The 16,024-nt window shown below is 53.7% G+C and overlaps 2 protein-coding genes across 9 annotated transcripts; both read right to left on the reverse strand.

Annotated features, from left to right (window-relative positions):
- Positions 1-142: 142 nt before the first annotated feature.
- B3GNT8 (UDP-GlcNAc:betaGal beta-1,3-N-acetylglucosaminyltransferase 8) lies at positions 143-2,926 on the reverse strand. The gene is made up of 2 exons (XM_002829268.5): positions 2,078-2,926; positions 143-1,605 (listed from the first exon to the last, which is right to left on the reverse strand). The coding sequence occupies exon 2, from the start codon at positions 1,571-1,573 to the stop codon at positions 380-382; it is 1,194 nt and encodes a 397-aa protein (XP_002829314.2). The 5' UTR covers positions 1,574-1,605; positions 2,078-2,926; the 3' UTR covers positions 143-379.
- A 3,204-nt stretch (positions 2,927-6,130) lies between these two features.
- On the reverse strand, positions 6,131-14,468 carry DMAC2 (distal membrane arm assembly component 2). 8 transcript variants are annotated; one of them, XM_002829269.6, is made up of 6 exons: positions 14,379-14,468; positions 12,717-12,913; positions 10,897-10,977; positions 8,019-8,155; positions 7,754-7,916; positions 6,131-7,225 (listed from the first exon to the last, which is right to left on the reverse strand). In XM_002829269.6, exons 1-6 carry the CDS (start codon positions 14,394-14,396, stop codon positions 7,048-7,050), a joined length of 774 nt encoding a protein of 257 aa, XP_002829315.1. In that variant the 5' UTR covers positions 14,397-14,468; the 3' UTR covers positions 6,131-7,047. The 8 variants fall into 8 exon arrangements, with proteins under 8 accessions (XP_002829315.1, XP_002829317.1, XP_054396458.1 ...); XM_002829271.5 differs by lacking the exon at positions 14,379-14,468 and adding an exon at positions 13,971-14,321; XM_054540483.2 differs by lacking the exon at positions 10,897-10,977 and having other exon boundaries at positions 14,379-14,439.
- Positions 14,469-16,024: the final 1,556 nt, after the last annotated feature.

Genomic DNA, 16,024 nt, shown 5'->3' on the forward strand with positions numbered 1-16,024 from the left:
CCAGCAGAGTGATGGGGAGCCCAGTGGAGCTAGCCCTGCCCAGCAAGGGTGCAGGGGAGCGTCCAGGATGAAGATCAGCGTGTGGCCAAGCCCTGCTCCCCGCTACTCCAGGGCCCCACAGATGCAAAAACAACCCCAGGCCTCAGAGTGGGGAGTGCATGTTTTTCAAAATCAAAAAGTAGGCAAAAACAGTCCACCACCCCATCTTTCCTGCCCAGGCCCCTGGCTGGGGAGGCCAAGGAGTGGCTTAAGTTGTCCAGCTTCTGGGCCCTCCTCCCTCCCATCAAGACCTGGAAGGAAGGGCTGAGCCAGGGGCAGGCCCCAGAGGCCCAGGCCAGGGCCCGGGCCAGGTCAGCACCTCCACCCTCCCCACCGAGAGTCAGCATTGGAGCCTTGGGTCTTGCAGTTGTTTCCAGAGCCGAATGCTGGCCTGGGGGCCCAGGGGCCGTACCAGCAGCAGGTTGCGGAAAGCGCAGTGGTCCGCAGTGCGGTCTGCTGGCCAGGCTGTGAGGAAGCCTGGGTGGGCCTGGGGCACCAGGCCCAGGGCTCGGATGCAAAGGCCAGTGTAGACGTCCTCAAACGGGAAGGGTGCCACACGGGCTGCTGCCCGCAGCAGCCAGGGTGCCAGGTGCCCGGCAATGACGTAGCCACCCCCACTTGCATAGGCTGGGTAGCCACCTTCGAAGAAGGACTCGGGCACGTAGAAGGGTCCTCCTGGCTTCCGGAGAGGCATGGCCTGGGTAAAGACCTCACCCAGGTAGAGGCTTTGGGCCGAGGCAGGTGGCAGGGCCCGCAGGTGAGCCAGCAGGGCAGGGGTGTGCACAAAGGCATCGTCCTGAGCTTGCAAGACAAAACTCACGGTGGGGCAGTGGCGGCCCAGCCAGGCCAGCAGCAGCAGGTCTTTGAGTGTCTGGTTGAATGGGACGTCGAGGAAGTCCCAGAGCAGCAGGTCACTGTAGCGACGGCTCTCCCAGGCCACTAGTGAGTCTAGGTCAGGCCCCGCCTCACCCACCGGAGACCCTAGCAGGAAGAGCAGCCGGATCCCTGGAGCTGGACTGCCCCACGTCTCCCTCACGGCCTGTCGTTCTGCAAAGCGCCCTGGTTCTGACTTGACGGCCAACAGCAGGTAGGGGACATCAATATCTGAGCAGCTGGAGACTTGGCCGCCACCACCTCCAGGCAGCCACTGTGGGAAGCTCCGGCAGGCTGCCGACAGCAGGAAGCGGTGGAGGTCCTTGGGGTAGGAGGCGAAGTCAGGGATCTCGGTGGCGGCGGCGGCCCCCCAAGCCTGGCAGCCCCCCGTTTCAGTGCTGTCCCCACTGGGCAGGGACCCCAGCCGCCACTGCTGCTGGTTCCAGTAAGCGAAGGGCAGCGGGACAGTCTGGCCCAGGCGGGTGGAGAGGTTGGCAGGTAGGGTGGGCTCAAGGTTGGCTGGCGTGGGGCCTGGCGGGGTGCCCCGAGGGCTGGGGTAGGCCTTGCTGAGCCGGGACTCGGATGTCCACTCGATGTACACTTTGAGGCCCAGGAGTGTGAGCAGTGCTGACAGGCAGAGAAGGCACTTGGGGCAGCGCATGACCCGGCCCAGGGAAGGGGCGGCTGCGGGAGCTACAAGGGAGCACAGGGGAGCCACGGAGGCCATTGGGGTGTGGGGATGGGCCTCCAGAGAGGGCCCAGCCAGGCCCCAGGCAGACAGCTTCACAATCTCCCACAGTCCCCGCCAACCCCCATAACAGCTTCTCTCAGTCCCAGATCCTAAACAGCTCCCCTGACCCAGGGACCTCGTTGGTCCTTATTCCTAGACCTAGGAGTCCCCCATTCCAATCCGGTACCAGCACCCTGTTCTTCCCACTCCGTCCAAACGCTTCCACCTTCCTAAAAGCCCAAGGGTCTACCTCTTCACTGTCTCCATCCAGGACAAGGGACCTTGCTGTCTATCTCCTCCCTCTCCCTCCATTTATCCCCCTCACCAGGAAACCAGGAGCACGATTCCTAGCTCCCTGGGGTTAGAAACCCAGCCTGCCTCCCACAACACCCCCACCCCAGGGACTGGGGAACCAGGGATCCCACGCTTTTTTACCTCTGGGTCTGGCTCCCACCAGCTCCGGGTGCCGGCCTCAGGTCAGGCCTCTCCCTCAGCTCCCTCTGATCTGCCTGCCCCAGCCCCTGTGTTGTCGACCGGCAGGGCCCAGCCCTGCCCAGCCAGTCCAGAGGGGCGGGGAGGGGAGTGGAGCGGGAGCAGGGAGGGCCCCAGGGGCCGGGGCGGGGCTGAGGCAGGAGAGAGGGAGGGAGGGAGGGAGGGAGGAGGGCAGGAGGCCGACCTGAGAGATGGGGCTCTGGCGTGTTAGGGCTGGTTTCTGGTTAGACAGCTGGGAAGGGTGCAGGGGCAGCCACAGAAACAAGACGGGGGCTTTGTGAGGCCTGGGAGGGGAGAACCAGGGCCTGGGGAGGGAGGGGTTGCCAGGGAGGGTGGGGCTGAGGGCTGGGCCTGGGCTGGGGAGTGTTAGAGTGACCAGGGCGAGGCAGGGTCCCACTGAGGCAGAGATGGGGAGGCTGAGAGGCTGGCACCTGGCTGCGCCCATGGCCAGGAGGCGGCAGTGAATGTGCTGAGTGGGAAGGCATCCACGGGCCTGCCAGAGGGATGTTTGTTGTTGCTGCCCAGTCAGGGTGAGGTGGGGGGAACGGGGCTGGTGAGGAGGAGAGACAGAGACATTGTGGAGAGGGAAGAGGCAGCCAGGCAGCAGAGAGAGGAGAACTGGGGTGAGACAGGCGATGGAGAGAGCTGAGGGGGAGAGAGAGAGAGAAGACGGGAAAGTGGGAAGGTGGCCAGAAGGGAGAGGGGGAGGGAAATGGAGATGGCGAGAAAGATAAGGGGTTGCGGAAGCCCTGTGGGTGCTCACGGGGAAAGAGAGGTTGAGAGAGGCGGGTGGAGGGCAGAGGGGAGGGACTCAGGCTTCCGAGCCAGACCCTGGCAGAGGCGGAGAGGGAGCCAAGGGGAAGAACAGGAGAGGAAAAGACTGGAGCTTCAAGGGCAATAGAGAGTGATGGGGTGGGGCCCACAGGGAACCCCGGGAGCTAAGCTGACCCCCTGTACCTCCTCCATCCCTCTCGGCACCCGGGCTGCCTGCCCAGCAGGGTGGGAATCCGTTCCTACCTTACCCCCAACCTCCAGCCTGGAGCCAGCCTCACCCCAGGCCCCGCCCCTCCCCCAGCAGCACTGTGACTCCGGGAACACTCACATCCAGCCCCTTGGGGCAGGAGAGGGTGTCTGCCTGTGTTTGCGTCCCTGCCTTCCAGGGGCCCCTGCTGTTGGGACTGCATCAGCTCTCTGAAGACCTTCCAAGACATGGGGTAGGACTAAGGGGCTCCCACTAAGCCTGGGCTGACCCCTTTACTCCACCCTGGTTTGGGGCAGGCCTGTCCCCATCATGGCAGGAACACAGTCTGTCAGCAGCAGCAGTTGATGATCTGTCCAGCCCTGATTTCCTCCCCCAAAGTTTGAATAATGGAGCCCGTGGGAACAGCTGGAGGAAGAGAGTGGGGAGGAAGTGGTGAATATTAATGGAATAATAGTTGGAGTGGGAAATGACAGCTAGGGGCTGGGGGCAGGGGCCCAAGCACCTCCTGAGGGAGTCTGCAAGCCCACTCCACCCTGGGGCTGGGAGAGAGGGACTCCAGGCCCCCTGAGCTCATCTAGCTTCTGGGTGCAGGGGGTGCTGCTCCTCCTGGAAGCATTAGGAAGCTTCAGAGGGTGCCTTTCTTTTTTCCTTTGCCATGTGCCTCACTCCAGGTCCAATCAGGAGAGAGAAACCACACAGGAATAGGAATAGGGAAAGTTCAATATACAGAATAATTAACTCTCATGGGATTGGCCAGTAAGGGGTGCCTTCTTTGGGGAACATGGCTGGAGGGTGAACATGCTGGTGGAACACGATCATTCCAATCCAACACTTCTGTCTCCCCAAGCCTTGGGACTCCCCTCACCCATCTTATGCTAGGGCAGTTCTGGTCTCTCTGCCTCATTAACTTTAGGCCACTGTTGGATCCAAGTTCCAGTTAGGCACCCAAGCAAGCTATTAGAACTACGTCCAGCTGCACAAGGTAACCTATGAAATCCAGAAGCTCTAGAAAGCACACTCATGCCAGTAAATTTGGCCTGAGCTAGTGTTACATCCACCTTCATTGGTGTAACATCCTTAAAATCCACTTCTGCACACATTCCCCAAGTTTCTGACTCTCTATATTTGCGAAGCCTTGTCATTCTCATGGTGTAAAAGCTGCTCCCGCCTAGGTCCTAGCTGGCACCTGTTCACCCAGAGCAAGCTGATTTCACCCTAGGTATTTATGGGTCTAGAGGCAGCAAGGGGCACTTGTGGTGAGTCTTAAGAATGGGGTGTATCTGTTATTTCTGTGTAAGAGCTGGCTATGAGAAAAAAAAAAAAAACTGTGGTGGGACAGTGGCTCACCCCTGTAATCCCAGTACTCTGGGAGGCCAAGAGGGGAGGATCACTTGAGCCAGGAGTTCAAGACCACCCTGGGCAACATAGTGAGATCTTATCTCTAATCAAAAAAAAAAAAAAAAAAAAGAATGGACAACAACTTTCGAGGTGTCTGCCCCTGGTGAGATCACAAGGTTTCTTTTCTTTTTTTTTTTTTTTTGAGATGGAGTCTCACTCTGTTGCCCAGGTTGCAGTGCAGTGGCGCGATCTCCACTCACTGCAAGCCTCGCCTCCCAGGTTCACACCATTCTCCTGCCTCAGCCTCCCGAGTAGCTGGGACTACAGGCACCCGCCACCATGCCCAGCTAATGTTTTTGTATTTTTAGTAGAGACGGGGTTTCACTGTGTTAGGCAGGATGGTCTTCATCTCCTGACCTTGTGATCCGCCCGCCTCGGCCTCCCAAAGTGCTGGGATTACAGGTATGAGCCACCGCACCCGGCCTCTGGTTTTTTTTTTTGAGATGGAGTCTTGCACTGTCGCCCAGGCTGGTGTGCAGTGGTGCAATCTCAGCTGACTGCAACCTCTCTGCCTCCTGGATTCAAGCGATCCTCCTGCTCGGGAGGGTTCAGCCTTCCGAGTAACTAGGATTACAGGCGCCCGCCACCACGCCCAGCTAATTTTTTGTATTTTTAGTAGAGACAGGGTTTTACTATGTTGGCCAGGCTGGTTTTGAACTCCAGACCTCATGATCCGCCTGCCTTGGCCTCCCAAAGTGCTGGGATTACAGGCGTGAGCCACCGTGCCTGGCCACATCACAAGGTTTCGAAGCACAGGAAGGCTGGTAGGTTCCTCAGACGCTGATAAGTCACTCGCTTGGAGTGACTTGGGGGTTCAAGATCGCCTGTTTACTCTGGGTCCAATTAGATGACCCCATTCCAAAGTAGTAAAAACTTTTGGGCTGGGCATGGTGGCTCATGCCTATAATCCCAGCACTTTGGGAGGCTGAGGTGGGTGGATCACCTGAGGCCAGGAGTTTGAGACCAGCTGTGGCCAACATGGCAAAACCCTGTCTCTACTAAAAACACAAAAATTCGCCTGGCGTGGTGGCGCACGCCTGTAATCCCAGCTACTCAGTAAGCTGAGGCAGGAGAATCGCTTGAACCCGGGAGGTGGAGGTTGCAGTGAGCCAAGAGATCGCACTACTGCACTCCAGCCTGGGCGACATAGCAAGACTGTCTCAAAAACAAACAGAAAACAAAAAAAAAAATTTAGGGGCTGTCATGAAAGCTGTCTAGTTCTCAGACTGTGACTTGAGCTGAGTTAGCAGACCCAAGCTTGTCACTGTCTGTGGGCACTCAAGGGCACTCTGGAGAATCCATCCAATACCCTAGTCTTTAGAATTGTCACAACTACCACAGCTGTTGAGCACAGCAGCCACAGGGGGTCCCAAGGCACGTGCCTCAGTTGGTCCCTCATCTCCGTCAACCACAGGTACTTGTGGGATTATGATGCCATTGCATGCCGTGGGCCTCTGGCATCCTGTTTCCCATCAGCAAGAGCTCAGCGCTGCGCCCAACCCCAAAGGCACAACCAAACCAATCCTGGAATCCTATCTTAAGAGTCATCTCCTGGGACACTCCAGGTATCAACTCTATATCCATCAGGATGCAGTCAGGAGAGAAAAACCACAGAGTAACTTGAACAGGGAAAGTTTAATATAGAGAATTACTGGCTTTAACAGTGAACTGGAATAATGAGGGCTTCACTGGTAAAATGCTTCTGAATTGACTGGAAATCCATCTGGGGTGCTGGGGAACGTTATTCCCAGAGAGGTGCCTCAGTGGAGGCGCTGTGTCTTCTACTCAGCTTCTGAGGGCTGGAGGGTGCCAAGGGCAGCTGCTGACCGCCTGCTGCTTCAGGAGCTGGGTGCTGGGGAAGCCACATGCCCGGCGGCGTCCAGAGGCAGAAGCACAACCAACAAGAACCAGGAAGGAGGTGCCTTTCCTCCTATGATGCCTGTTTGGTGCCCTCTACTGACAAAGCTTATCCCCTTTCAAAAAACAGCCAACCAAAAAAGCTGAATTTGGAACGTAAAGTCAATAAATCCATAACCAGCAATACCATGGGGCCTGGGGTGTGCTGGCCTTTAGTGAGTGGAGTGGGGTGAAGGATGCTGCATGTCCTGCAGTGAGCAGAGCGGCCCTGCACGGGGGAGAACCATCCCTGTGAAGTGTCAGTAGTAGCCCCTGTGTCAGTCAGGGTCCCTGCAAGAAATGGCAGTGCACTCACATAATGACAGTTTGAGAAGAGTCTCTTGACAAGGTGAGTGTGGCTCTCTGAGGCCACTAACAGCCTGAGCCTTTACCTCCCCAGGCCTGAAGAGGGGCATGGAAAGAGCTGCCTGACAGGGTGACAGGAGCTGTGACCTTTAGCCAAGGGCAGCCAGGAATAAATACTGGGAACTCACGCTCTCTCCCTGTGAGGACTGGCCAGCACCACTCCCCCACCCCGACGTTGAGTGAAGACAAATGGAAGCTAGAAGTGTGGTAAGCTACCAGACATTCCATGCAGCCCGCTGAGAAGCCACGCGAGTGGGGACAGGGCTGAAGGCTAGGCAGGGACAGGGCTGGCTGTGTCCTGAGGCTGCTCCTCTGGCCCCGACTTCAGGCCCTCAGCCCAGTCGACCCCCACAACCTCGCAATTGGGCAGCATCTCCTCCACCAAGATCTGAGTGAGGCCAGGGTTGGACACGGCAGGGAGGTCCGAGATGTCCAGCCTGCGGAGGTTCCTGAAAAGGGGCGAGGAGGACAGGAAGCCAGTGTAAGGACAGCGTGTATGTGCGTGTGTGTGTGTGTGTGTGTATGTATGTATGTATGTATAGGGAGGTACTGGCCCCAACGTGTGTGTGTGTGTGTGTGCGCGCATGTATGTATGTATGTATGTATGTATATATGTATAGGGAGGTACTGGCCCCAAATTTCAACCTTAGCTTCCTAAAATAGAATTTTTATAGCTGTCCAGGCACATGAAGCCCACTGTGTTAATTGCAAATATGCAACTCTAGCTCCTGCTGTTCTGCAACAGCATCGATATCACAGAGTTTTGACTAAAACAAAAAGGAAGAAAAACCAGGAGTCATTTAATTCTTCCAGAGACTCACTGTGACTGCTCATCTACCACAAATACTCTAGGTTTGTGATGGACGCAGGGGGATACGAGAACTGCCCAACATTGCCCCTCCCCACTTCCTCCCCTGCATCTGTGTTAGGTGGGAGAGGTGCCTGGGTACGGGGCCCAGCCTGAGCTGAGGTCTCACCGGAGGTGGTGGAGGCAGGCGAGGCCCCGTTCAGAGACGCGGGGGCAACCGGCCAGCGAGAGCTCCTGCAACGAGTCGGCCAGTGGGTAGAGGCGGCTGAGACACCAGTCGTCCACGTGGGAGCAGCGCTGCAGCGACAAGGACTGGAGCTCCTTCAGGAGGACTGCGGTGGGGAGAGGGTGGGATGGCACCAGGAGCCTTTCTGGAGCCCTTCACCAAAGGGAAAACATAGAGGCCTGTCCCATCTCCACCCCACCGCACTCACGGAGGTTGTCCAGGCCCTCGTAGTTGATGTCACAGTCACTGGCATCCACAGCTTCAACAGGCACTACACAGAAATTCCAGAACTCCTGAGAGAAATGGCCATACTTATCTGGCCTGATCCACTCCTTGTCTCGAAACCTGGAAATGGGAGAGGGAGTGTCAGCAGGGCACCTGAACCTGCCCCAGGCCTCCAGCCTCTTCAGAACCTTGCCCAGCCCTATATAATATGTATAGGTCACCCTTGACATAACTAACTCCATCTTAGAAAAAGACTCCATCTGGCTGTGCGCAGTGGCTCACGCCTGTAATCCCAGCACTTTGGGAGGCTGAGGCAGGAGAATCACTTCAGTTCAGGAGTTTGAGACCAGCCTGGGCAACATAGTGAGACCTTGTCTCTATGAAAAAATAAAAAAATTGGCTGGGTGCGGTGGCTCACACCTGTAATCCCAGCACTTTGGGAGGCCAAGGTGGGTGGACTATGAGGTCAGGAGATCGAAACCATCCTGGCTAATACACAGTGAAACCCCGTCTCTACTAAAAATACAAAAAAATTAGCTGAGCGTGATGGCAGGCGCCTGTAGTCCCAGCTTCTCGGGAGGCTGAGGCAGGAGAATCGCTTGAACCTGGGAGGCGGAGCTTGCAGTGAGCCGAGATCGTGCCACTGCACTCCAGCCTGGGTGACAGAGCGAGACTCCGTCTCAAAAAAAAAAAAAAAAAGAAAAAATACAAAAATTAGCTGGGCTTGGTGGCTTGCACCTGTGGTCTCAGCTACGTGGGAGGCTGAGGTGGGAGGATTGCTTGAACCCAGGAGGTCGAGGCTGTAGTGAGTTGTGATCATGCCACTGTGCTCCAGCCTGGGAGACCCTGTCTCAAAAAAAAAGGACTGTTTTGCCAATTTTACATACCTAGAAACTGAGGGTCAGCGAGATTACAGATAACATAAGAGCAAAGAGGTAAAATGCAAGAATCCTTGTAGATGGGCAAAAGTTAAGAGACATTTTCAAACATGTATACTGTTTCTAAGGAGGTTGCCAGAGGAAGTGCTAAAACCAGATGGAGGGGTAGATGAAGTCTATGTGAACTGTCTTTTCCAAAAAAGAAAAAAAGCAAAGGAAAGAGAAAGAGAAGGAGAAAGGAGGCGGGGAAGGAGGAAAGAAAGAAAAACATTATTGAGCACAGGCCAGGTGCCGCCAGTGGCTCACGCCTGTAATCCCCAGAACTTTGGGAGGCTGAGGTGGGTGGATCACTTGAGGTCAGGGGTTGGAGACCAGCCTGGCCAACATGGTAAAACGCTGTCTCTACCAAAAATAAAAAAAATTAGCCAGGCGTGGTAGTGTGCACCTATAATCCCAGGTACTCGGGAGGCTGAGGCAGGAGAATTGCTTGAACCCAGGAGGTGGAGGTTGCAGTGAGCCGAGATTGTGCCACTGCACTCTAGCCTGGGCGACAAGAGCAAGGCTCTGTCTCAAAAAAAAAAAAAAAAAAAAAAAAAAAAAAAAAATTATTGAGCACATATGCATTGCTAGGCCTCTTACATTGCAAAACCACAGTTAATCTCTCACTCTCTCTGACAGGGTCCCACTGGGTAGCTGGGATTACAGGCATGCACCACCATGCCTGGGTAATTTTGTATTTTGGTAGAGACGAGGTTTCACTATGTTGCCCAGGCTGGTCTTGAACTCCTGTGCTCAAGTGCTGTACCTGCCTTGGCCTCTCAAAGTGCAAAGGCGTGAGCTACCACGCCCAGCCATTATTATTATTATTATTATTTTGAGACAGAGTCTTGCTCTGTCACCCAGGCTGGAGTGCAGTGGCGTGATTTCGGCTCACTGCAACCTCTGCATCTCAGCTTCTAAGGGATTCTCCAGCCTCAGCCTCCTAAGTAGCTGGGATTACAGGCGTGCGCCACCATGCCAAGCTAATTTTGTATTTTTAGTAAAGACAGGATTTCACCATGTTGGCTAGGCTGGTCTTGAACTCCTGACCTCAGATGATCCACCAGCCTTGGCCTCCCAAAGTGGTGGGATTACAGGTGTGAGCCACCGCGCCCAGCCTATTATTATTTTTTGTGACGAGGTCTCGCTGTATTGCCCAGGCTAGAGTTCAGTGGTGTGACTACAGCTCACTGTAGCCTCCTGGGCTGAAGCGATTCTCCCGCCTTAGCCTCCTGAGTAGCTGGGACCACAGGCATGTGCCACCACACCTGGCTAATTTAAAACATTTTTTTGTAGAGACAGGGTCTCACAAAGCTGCTGAGGCTGTTCTCAAACTCCTGGCCTCAAGTGACCTTCCTGTCTCGGCCTCCCAAAGTGCTGGGATAACATACATGAGCCAGTGTGCCCAGCTCCGTTCAGTCTTTTTTTTTCTTTTTGACACTTTTGAGATGGAGTCTTGCCCTGTCCCCCAGGCTGGAGTGCAGTGGTGCGATCTCGGCTCACTGCAACCTCCACCTCCTGGGTTCATGCGATTCTCCTGCCTCAGCCTCCCCAGTAGCTGGGATTACAGGCGCCTGCCACCAAGCCCAGCTAAGTTTTGTATTTTTAGTAGAGACGGGGTTTTGCCATTTTGGCCAAGCTGCTCTCGAACTCCTGACCTCAGGTGATCTGCCTGCCTTGGCCTCCCAAAGCGTTGGGATTACAGGTGTGAGCCACCATGCCCAGCCCCTGTTCACTCTTTATAGCAAACCTTGTGGGTTAGAAATGATCACCATCCCATTTTACACGTGACAAAACTGAAGCTCAGGAACAAGTCCCAAGCCACACAGCCAGGAGGCGGCAGAGACCAGGGGACTCTGAAGCCTGTGTGACTGCAGAACCTGGATGTTAGAGAGATACCCCACCACCTGCCCCCAGCCCGTTCTAACACCTTAGCGGTCATACTTGACTGCGCCTCCCTGCTTCAGGATGAAAAAGGCACCTGCGCCGTATGGACCATGTTGCTTCTCCAGCCAGGTGAAAGATCTGCAGAGAAAACGGAAGCTAAGGGTGAGGCCTGGGGAGCACCACAGCCCTCACGATGCCCCGTGCTGTTAAGAGGGGCAGAGTCCAAAGAACCAGGCGCGCAGACAGACTCAGTCAGGCTGAAAATATTTATTGTCCACCTCCTAAGTGCTGGGCACTGGGGGCAAAGTGGTGACCAAGGCAGATAACATCCCTGCCCAGTCTGGAGATTACTGCAGTAATCCAAGCTATTATACAGGGAGAAACAGACAACAACCCAGGAAATAACAGCAAATTGCAGAGAATGTCAATTCCATGACCAAACAAAGCAGAGAGGCTGACTGTGAGGGGTAGGGAGCAGAGGGGTGGGGATGGTGGAGGCTAACTGAGTTTGGGTGTTAATTGGAGGAGGTGACATTTGGGCAGGGATTTAAGTGGTGAGAAGGAACAGAGTATAAAGGCTCAGAGACTCGAATTAGGATGGTTGAATAAATAAGAAATAGAGATGTCATGCTGACGGGGTCAGTGGAGTCCTGGTAGGGGGTCTCAAAGCTCAGTAGGAGCTATGTTTTAGGCCTTGAAAATTGGCTCTCATTGAAGGTTTTGAGCTGGTGATAATAAGATTCCTTCAGCTGCTTTGTAGATTATAAAAAACTATGGGACAGGCCAGGTGTGGTGGCTCACGCCTGTAATCCCAGCACTTTGGAAGGCCGAGGCGGGTGTATCATCTGAGGTCAGGAGTTCGAGACCAGCCTGGCCAACATAGTGAAACCCCATCTCTACTAAAAATAGAAAAATTAGGTGTGGTGGTACCCACCTGTAATCCCACCTACTTGGGAGGCTGAGGCGGGAGAATCGCTTGAACCCGGGAGGCGGAGGTTGCAATGAGCCATGATCACACCACTGTACTCCAGCATGTACGACAGAGTGAGACTCCATCTCAAACAAAACAAAACAAATTTTGGTGGGGTGTGGTGGCTCATGCCTGTAATCCCAGCACTTTGGGAGGCCAAGGCGGGCGGATCACCTGAGGTCAGGAGTTCGAGAGCAGCCTGGCTAACATGGCGAAAACCGGTCTCTACTAAAAATACAAAAATTAGCCGGGCCTGGTGGCGGGCGCCTGTAATCCCAGCTGCTCGGGAGGCGGAGGCAGGAGAATTGCTTGAACCCGGGAGGTGGAGGTTGCAGTGAGCTTAGATTGTGCCACTGCACTCCAGCCTGGGAGACAGAGCAAGACTCCATCTCAGAGAAAAAAAAAGAGTATGGGAACAAAAAACCAGTTAGGAGATTATTGAGCGATTCAACTATAAAGGATCAGGCTACGAATGGTGAAGGCAGTGAGAACTGGTCGAATCTGAGATATTCTAGTATTTTATTGATGGTCTGGATGTGGAGGGCAGGGAAGCAAAGAGAGGAATTAGGGATGACTCCTTAGAATTTGGCCTGAACAACTGGGTGGGCAGCACCAGTGTTTACTGGGATGGGAAGGCTTGGGAGTGAGCAGATGTTTTTAGGGGAGAAATCAGGGTTCGGCTTTAGCCATGTTAGGTTTGAGATGCCAGACTCCGAGTGGAGCTGGTGGGTGGCAAACTGCCTATGTGAGCTGGAGTCCTTGAGAAGGGTACAGCCTGGAGATGGAGCTGCAAGAGACATCAAGGCTGGCACTGGAAGCCACAGTGCTGCCTGGGAATGGCAAGGACAGGACCTGGGCTCTGGTGGGCCAGGGTCTCCGCAGGGTCTTGCAGACCAGGGATTCTCACCGATTTTTCTCATGCACCTTGTACATCTCCCTTTGGAGCAAGTAATCCCTCAGAGCCTCCACATCGTAGAAATAGTTGGTCAGCAACTGGAGTATTGTCCTTTTCTTCTTCTGATTGCCCTCTGGGGCCACTGCCCCACCCAGGCGATGGATGCCCCTGATACGCCCATTCCACATGGGGGCCACCAGGCGCAGGGACTGGGGAGGGGGAGAGGAAAGGAGCTGAGCCTGGAGCCTCCTAGGAGACACAGAGCTGGATCCCCCAGTTCTTGCTCCATGAACCTCAATCCCTCTGCTTCCCAAATCACCCTAAGTTCTTCCTTCAAAACTTCAAAATTGTCTTTGAGATTCCAAAAATTTCCCCATGTTTTTTCCAAGTTCCTCCTCCCCTTAGTGAACCCTAAATTCTCTCCTTGACTAGCCATATATTGTTGATTTTCCTAAATTCTTCCTCTAACTTTCCCCCAAACCCTTATCACTCAAAACCTGCATTATTTGACCTCTTAATTTCCCACAGATTTGCCCCTTAATTACCCAATTCTTCTGCTGGGGTCTTCCCAAATGACTTCTTTCTTTCCCCAAAATATAATCTTAAAAACTTATCTCCAAACCTCATGGAGAGGGCGCTCTGAGCAATCCCTAAACCCAACCAAGCTTGTCCAACCGGCCGCCTGCATGCAGCCCAACACAAACATGCAAACTTTCTTAAAACATTAGGAGGATTTTTTTTGTGATTTTTTTTTTTTTTGGCTCATCAGTTATGGTTAGTGTATTTTATGTGTGGCCCAAGACAATTCTTCTTCTTCGAACAACGTGGCCCAGGGAAGCCAAAAGATTGGACACCCCTGAACCGAGAAGGGTAAAAAAAGCATGAGCTTTGAAGAGGAGAGTAAGAAAGTGGAGGGGTGTGGCCACTGGGAAGAAGCCCCCAGTCTCTTCAATTTTGCTTTCAAGGTCTCCTCTTAATCTACCCCAATTTCTCTTTGCTTTAACCAAATTCTTTTTTTTTCCAAATTCTCTCGAAAATTTTACCCAAACCCTTATTTTCCTCAAAAATTTAAAGCTGCCAACCTCTTTAATTTTCCCTAAATTCATTCCTTGATTTTAAATCCTCTGAAAGAATATCTCAAATTCTCCTCTTAATTTCACCCAGATCATGCCCTTAGAACCTCCAAATTGACCTCTTGGTTCCCCCACCCATCATGCTTTTGAGTTTTCTGTAAAAATTCGTCAATCTCCCACTAACTTTCCTTACATTTATCCTTCGGTCTTCCAAGACCAAATCCCACATCCTGGAACAATCCCTTCCAAGCCCTCTTATCCTACAGGCTCCACCCTTGCCTGTCCATTAGCTCCTTGTGTCATCCCTCCCTCTGATTGGTTAGTCGCGTCGCTCTTCGGAAGCCACTCCCTCATCCCCATTGGATACTCTCAGCCAAGTCCCTGCCTCCTCTCGCTCGCAAAAGCGTCTCCTCCGCCTGCGACCCCCACAGATCCTTCCTGGCCCCCAGTAGCCAGAGGTTTGCACTCCCAGTACGGGGCTTGCCAGGCTTAGCCTGCTGCCGCACGGCTCTTTGCTCTCGTGGCCGCCAACAGAGGCCCTGAATGCGGAGGCTGTAGAGCGGACTTCAAATTTGGGGCTCTAGGAACTCCGGTCACTTACCGCCCAGGGAGCCGCCATCTTGCTAAGGTTTCATAACCGGAAGGGGCCGGTCTTATCCCACTCGCCTGGTTCAGCGCAAACTTATTCTCCTGTGGCCACGCCCCGCGTTTTCTAACCCTCCTCTTAAAGGTGCACGCACTTTTTACTCTTAAAGGGTTTCGGGATTGCTCACAGCGCCCTCTCCCTGAGCTTCAAAACGAGACACAGGTCGGGCGCGGTGGCTCACGCACCTGTGAACCCAGCACTTTGTGGCGGCCCAGGCGAAAGCATCGCTTGAAGCCAGGAGTTCGAGACCAGCCTGGGCAACATAGGGGAGACCTTATCTTCACAAAAAAATAGGGAAACCTTATAGCCACAAAAAAATGTTAGCCGGGCGTGGTGGTGCACGCCTGTGGTCCCAGCTACTCACGAGGCTGAGGCGGGGGGATCACTTGAGCCGGGGAGGTCGAAGTTGCAGTGAGCTGTGATTGCGCCACTGCACTCCAGCCTGGGTGACAGAGCGAGACGCTGTCTCTTAAAACAAAAAATTGAAAAACAAAACAAACCCCAGGACTCCACAATCTTTCCCTAGGAGAAGATAGGGTGTCCTTCCCGGGAGAGTACCTTTCTTTCCTGACTGCAATTGCAGTCTCCCCGAGCTTTCTTGTTCTTCCAGCTTCCACTCGCTACCTCCTAAAAACAGTGAATGAGGGGGGCTGAAAAGCTGACCACGTCATTTTTTAAAATTAGGGTCAGATAAGAGAAAGAGTGGGCGAAGAGGTTAGACTTCAAGGTTAGAGACTGAGGTGAGATCTCAAGACCAGTTTGGAGTTGAAAGCTAGATCGCAGCATGAAGAGCCATTGTGAAGTCTTGTGGATAGAGTTATTCATTTATTAGTTCCAAGAATATTTACTGAGCACCTACCACGTGATGGCAGGCACTGTTCTAGGTGCCGAGGTTACCATGGTGAGCAGGACAGACCCAGTCCCTCTCTCAGGGAGTCAACATTCTGGGCTGGGAGAGGATGGATGTGGGAAAGGATGAATAAGAAACAAAGGAATCAGCAAGGCAATTTTGATGAGAAGCAGATTAAAAAAAGTGACTGGGGCGTAGGGCCATCAGCAAAGGCCTCTCTGAAGAGGTGACATTGAAGTGGAAGTGAATGATAAGGAAAGAGCCATTCAAAGATCTAGGGGGAAAGTGCTGCAGGGAGAGGTAGCCTGTAGAGCAGAGGCCTTGAGGTGGGAACCAGCTTGCAGACAGAGATAGGAGAGGGTTGAGAGGTGGGCAGGGGCTGACGGTGCAGGCCTGGTAGGGTTTTATTCTATTCACAGTGGGAAGAAGGGAGTGTCAAAATTGGATTTACATTTTGTAAAGATTATTTCTGCCAGGTGGAGAATGTACCTTAGAGCAGCGGTCCCCAACCGTTTTGTTACCAGGGACTGGTTTCGTGGAGGACGATTTTTCCATAGACCGGGGGTAGGGGGTGGGGTGGGGATGGTTTTGGGATGAAACTGTTCCACCTGAGATCATCAGGCATTAGATTCTCATAAGGAGCGGGCAACCTAGATCCCCCCCACGCACAGTTCACAATAGGGTTTGCCTCCTATGAGAATCTAATGCCACTGCTGATGTGACAGGAGGCGGAGCTCAGGCAGTAATGTTC

Source organism: Pongo abelii, chromosome 20, assembly GCF_028885655.2.
Source record: "Pongo abelii isolate AG06213 chromosome 20, NHGRI_mPonAbe1-v2.0_pri, whole genome shotgun sequence".
NCBI classification, from domain to species: Eukaryota; Metazoa; Chordata; class Mammalia; order Primates; family Hominidae; genus Pongo; species Pongo abelii.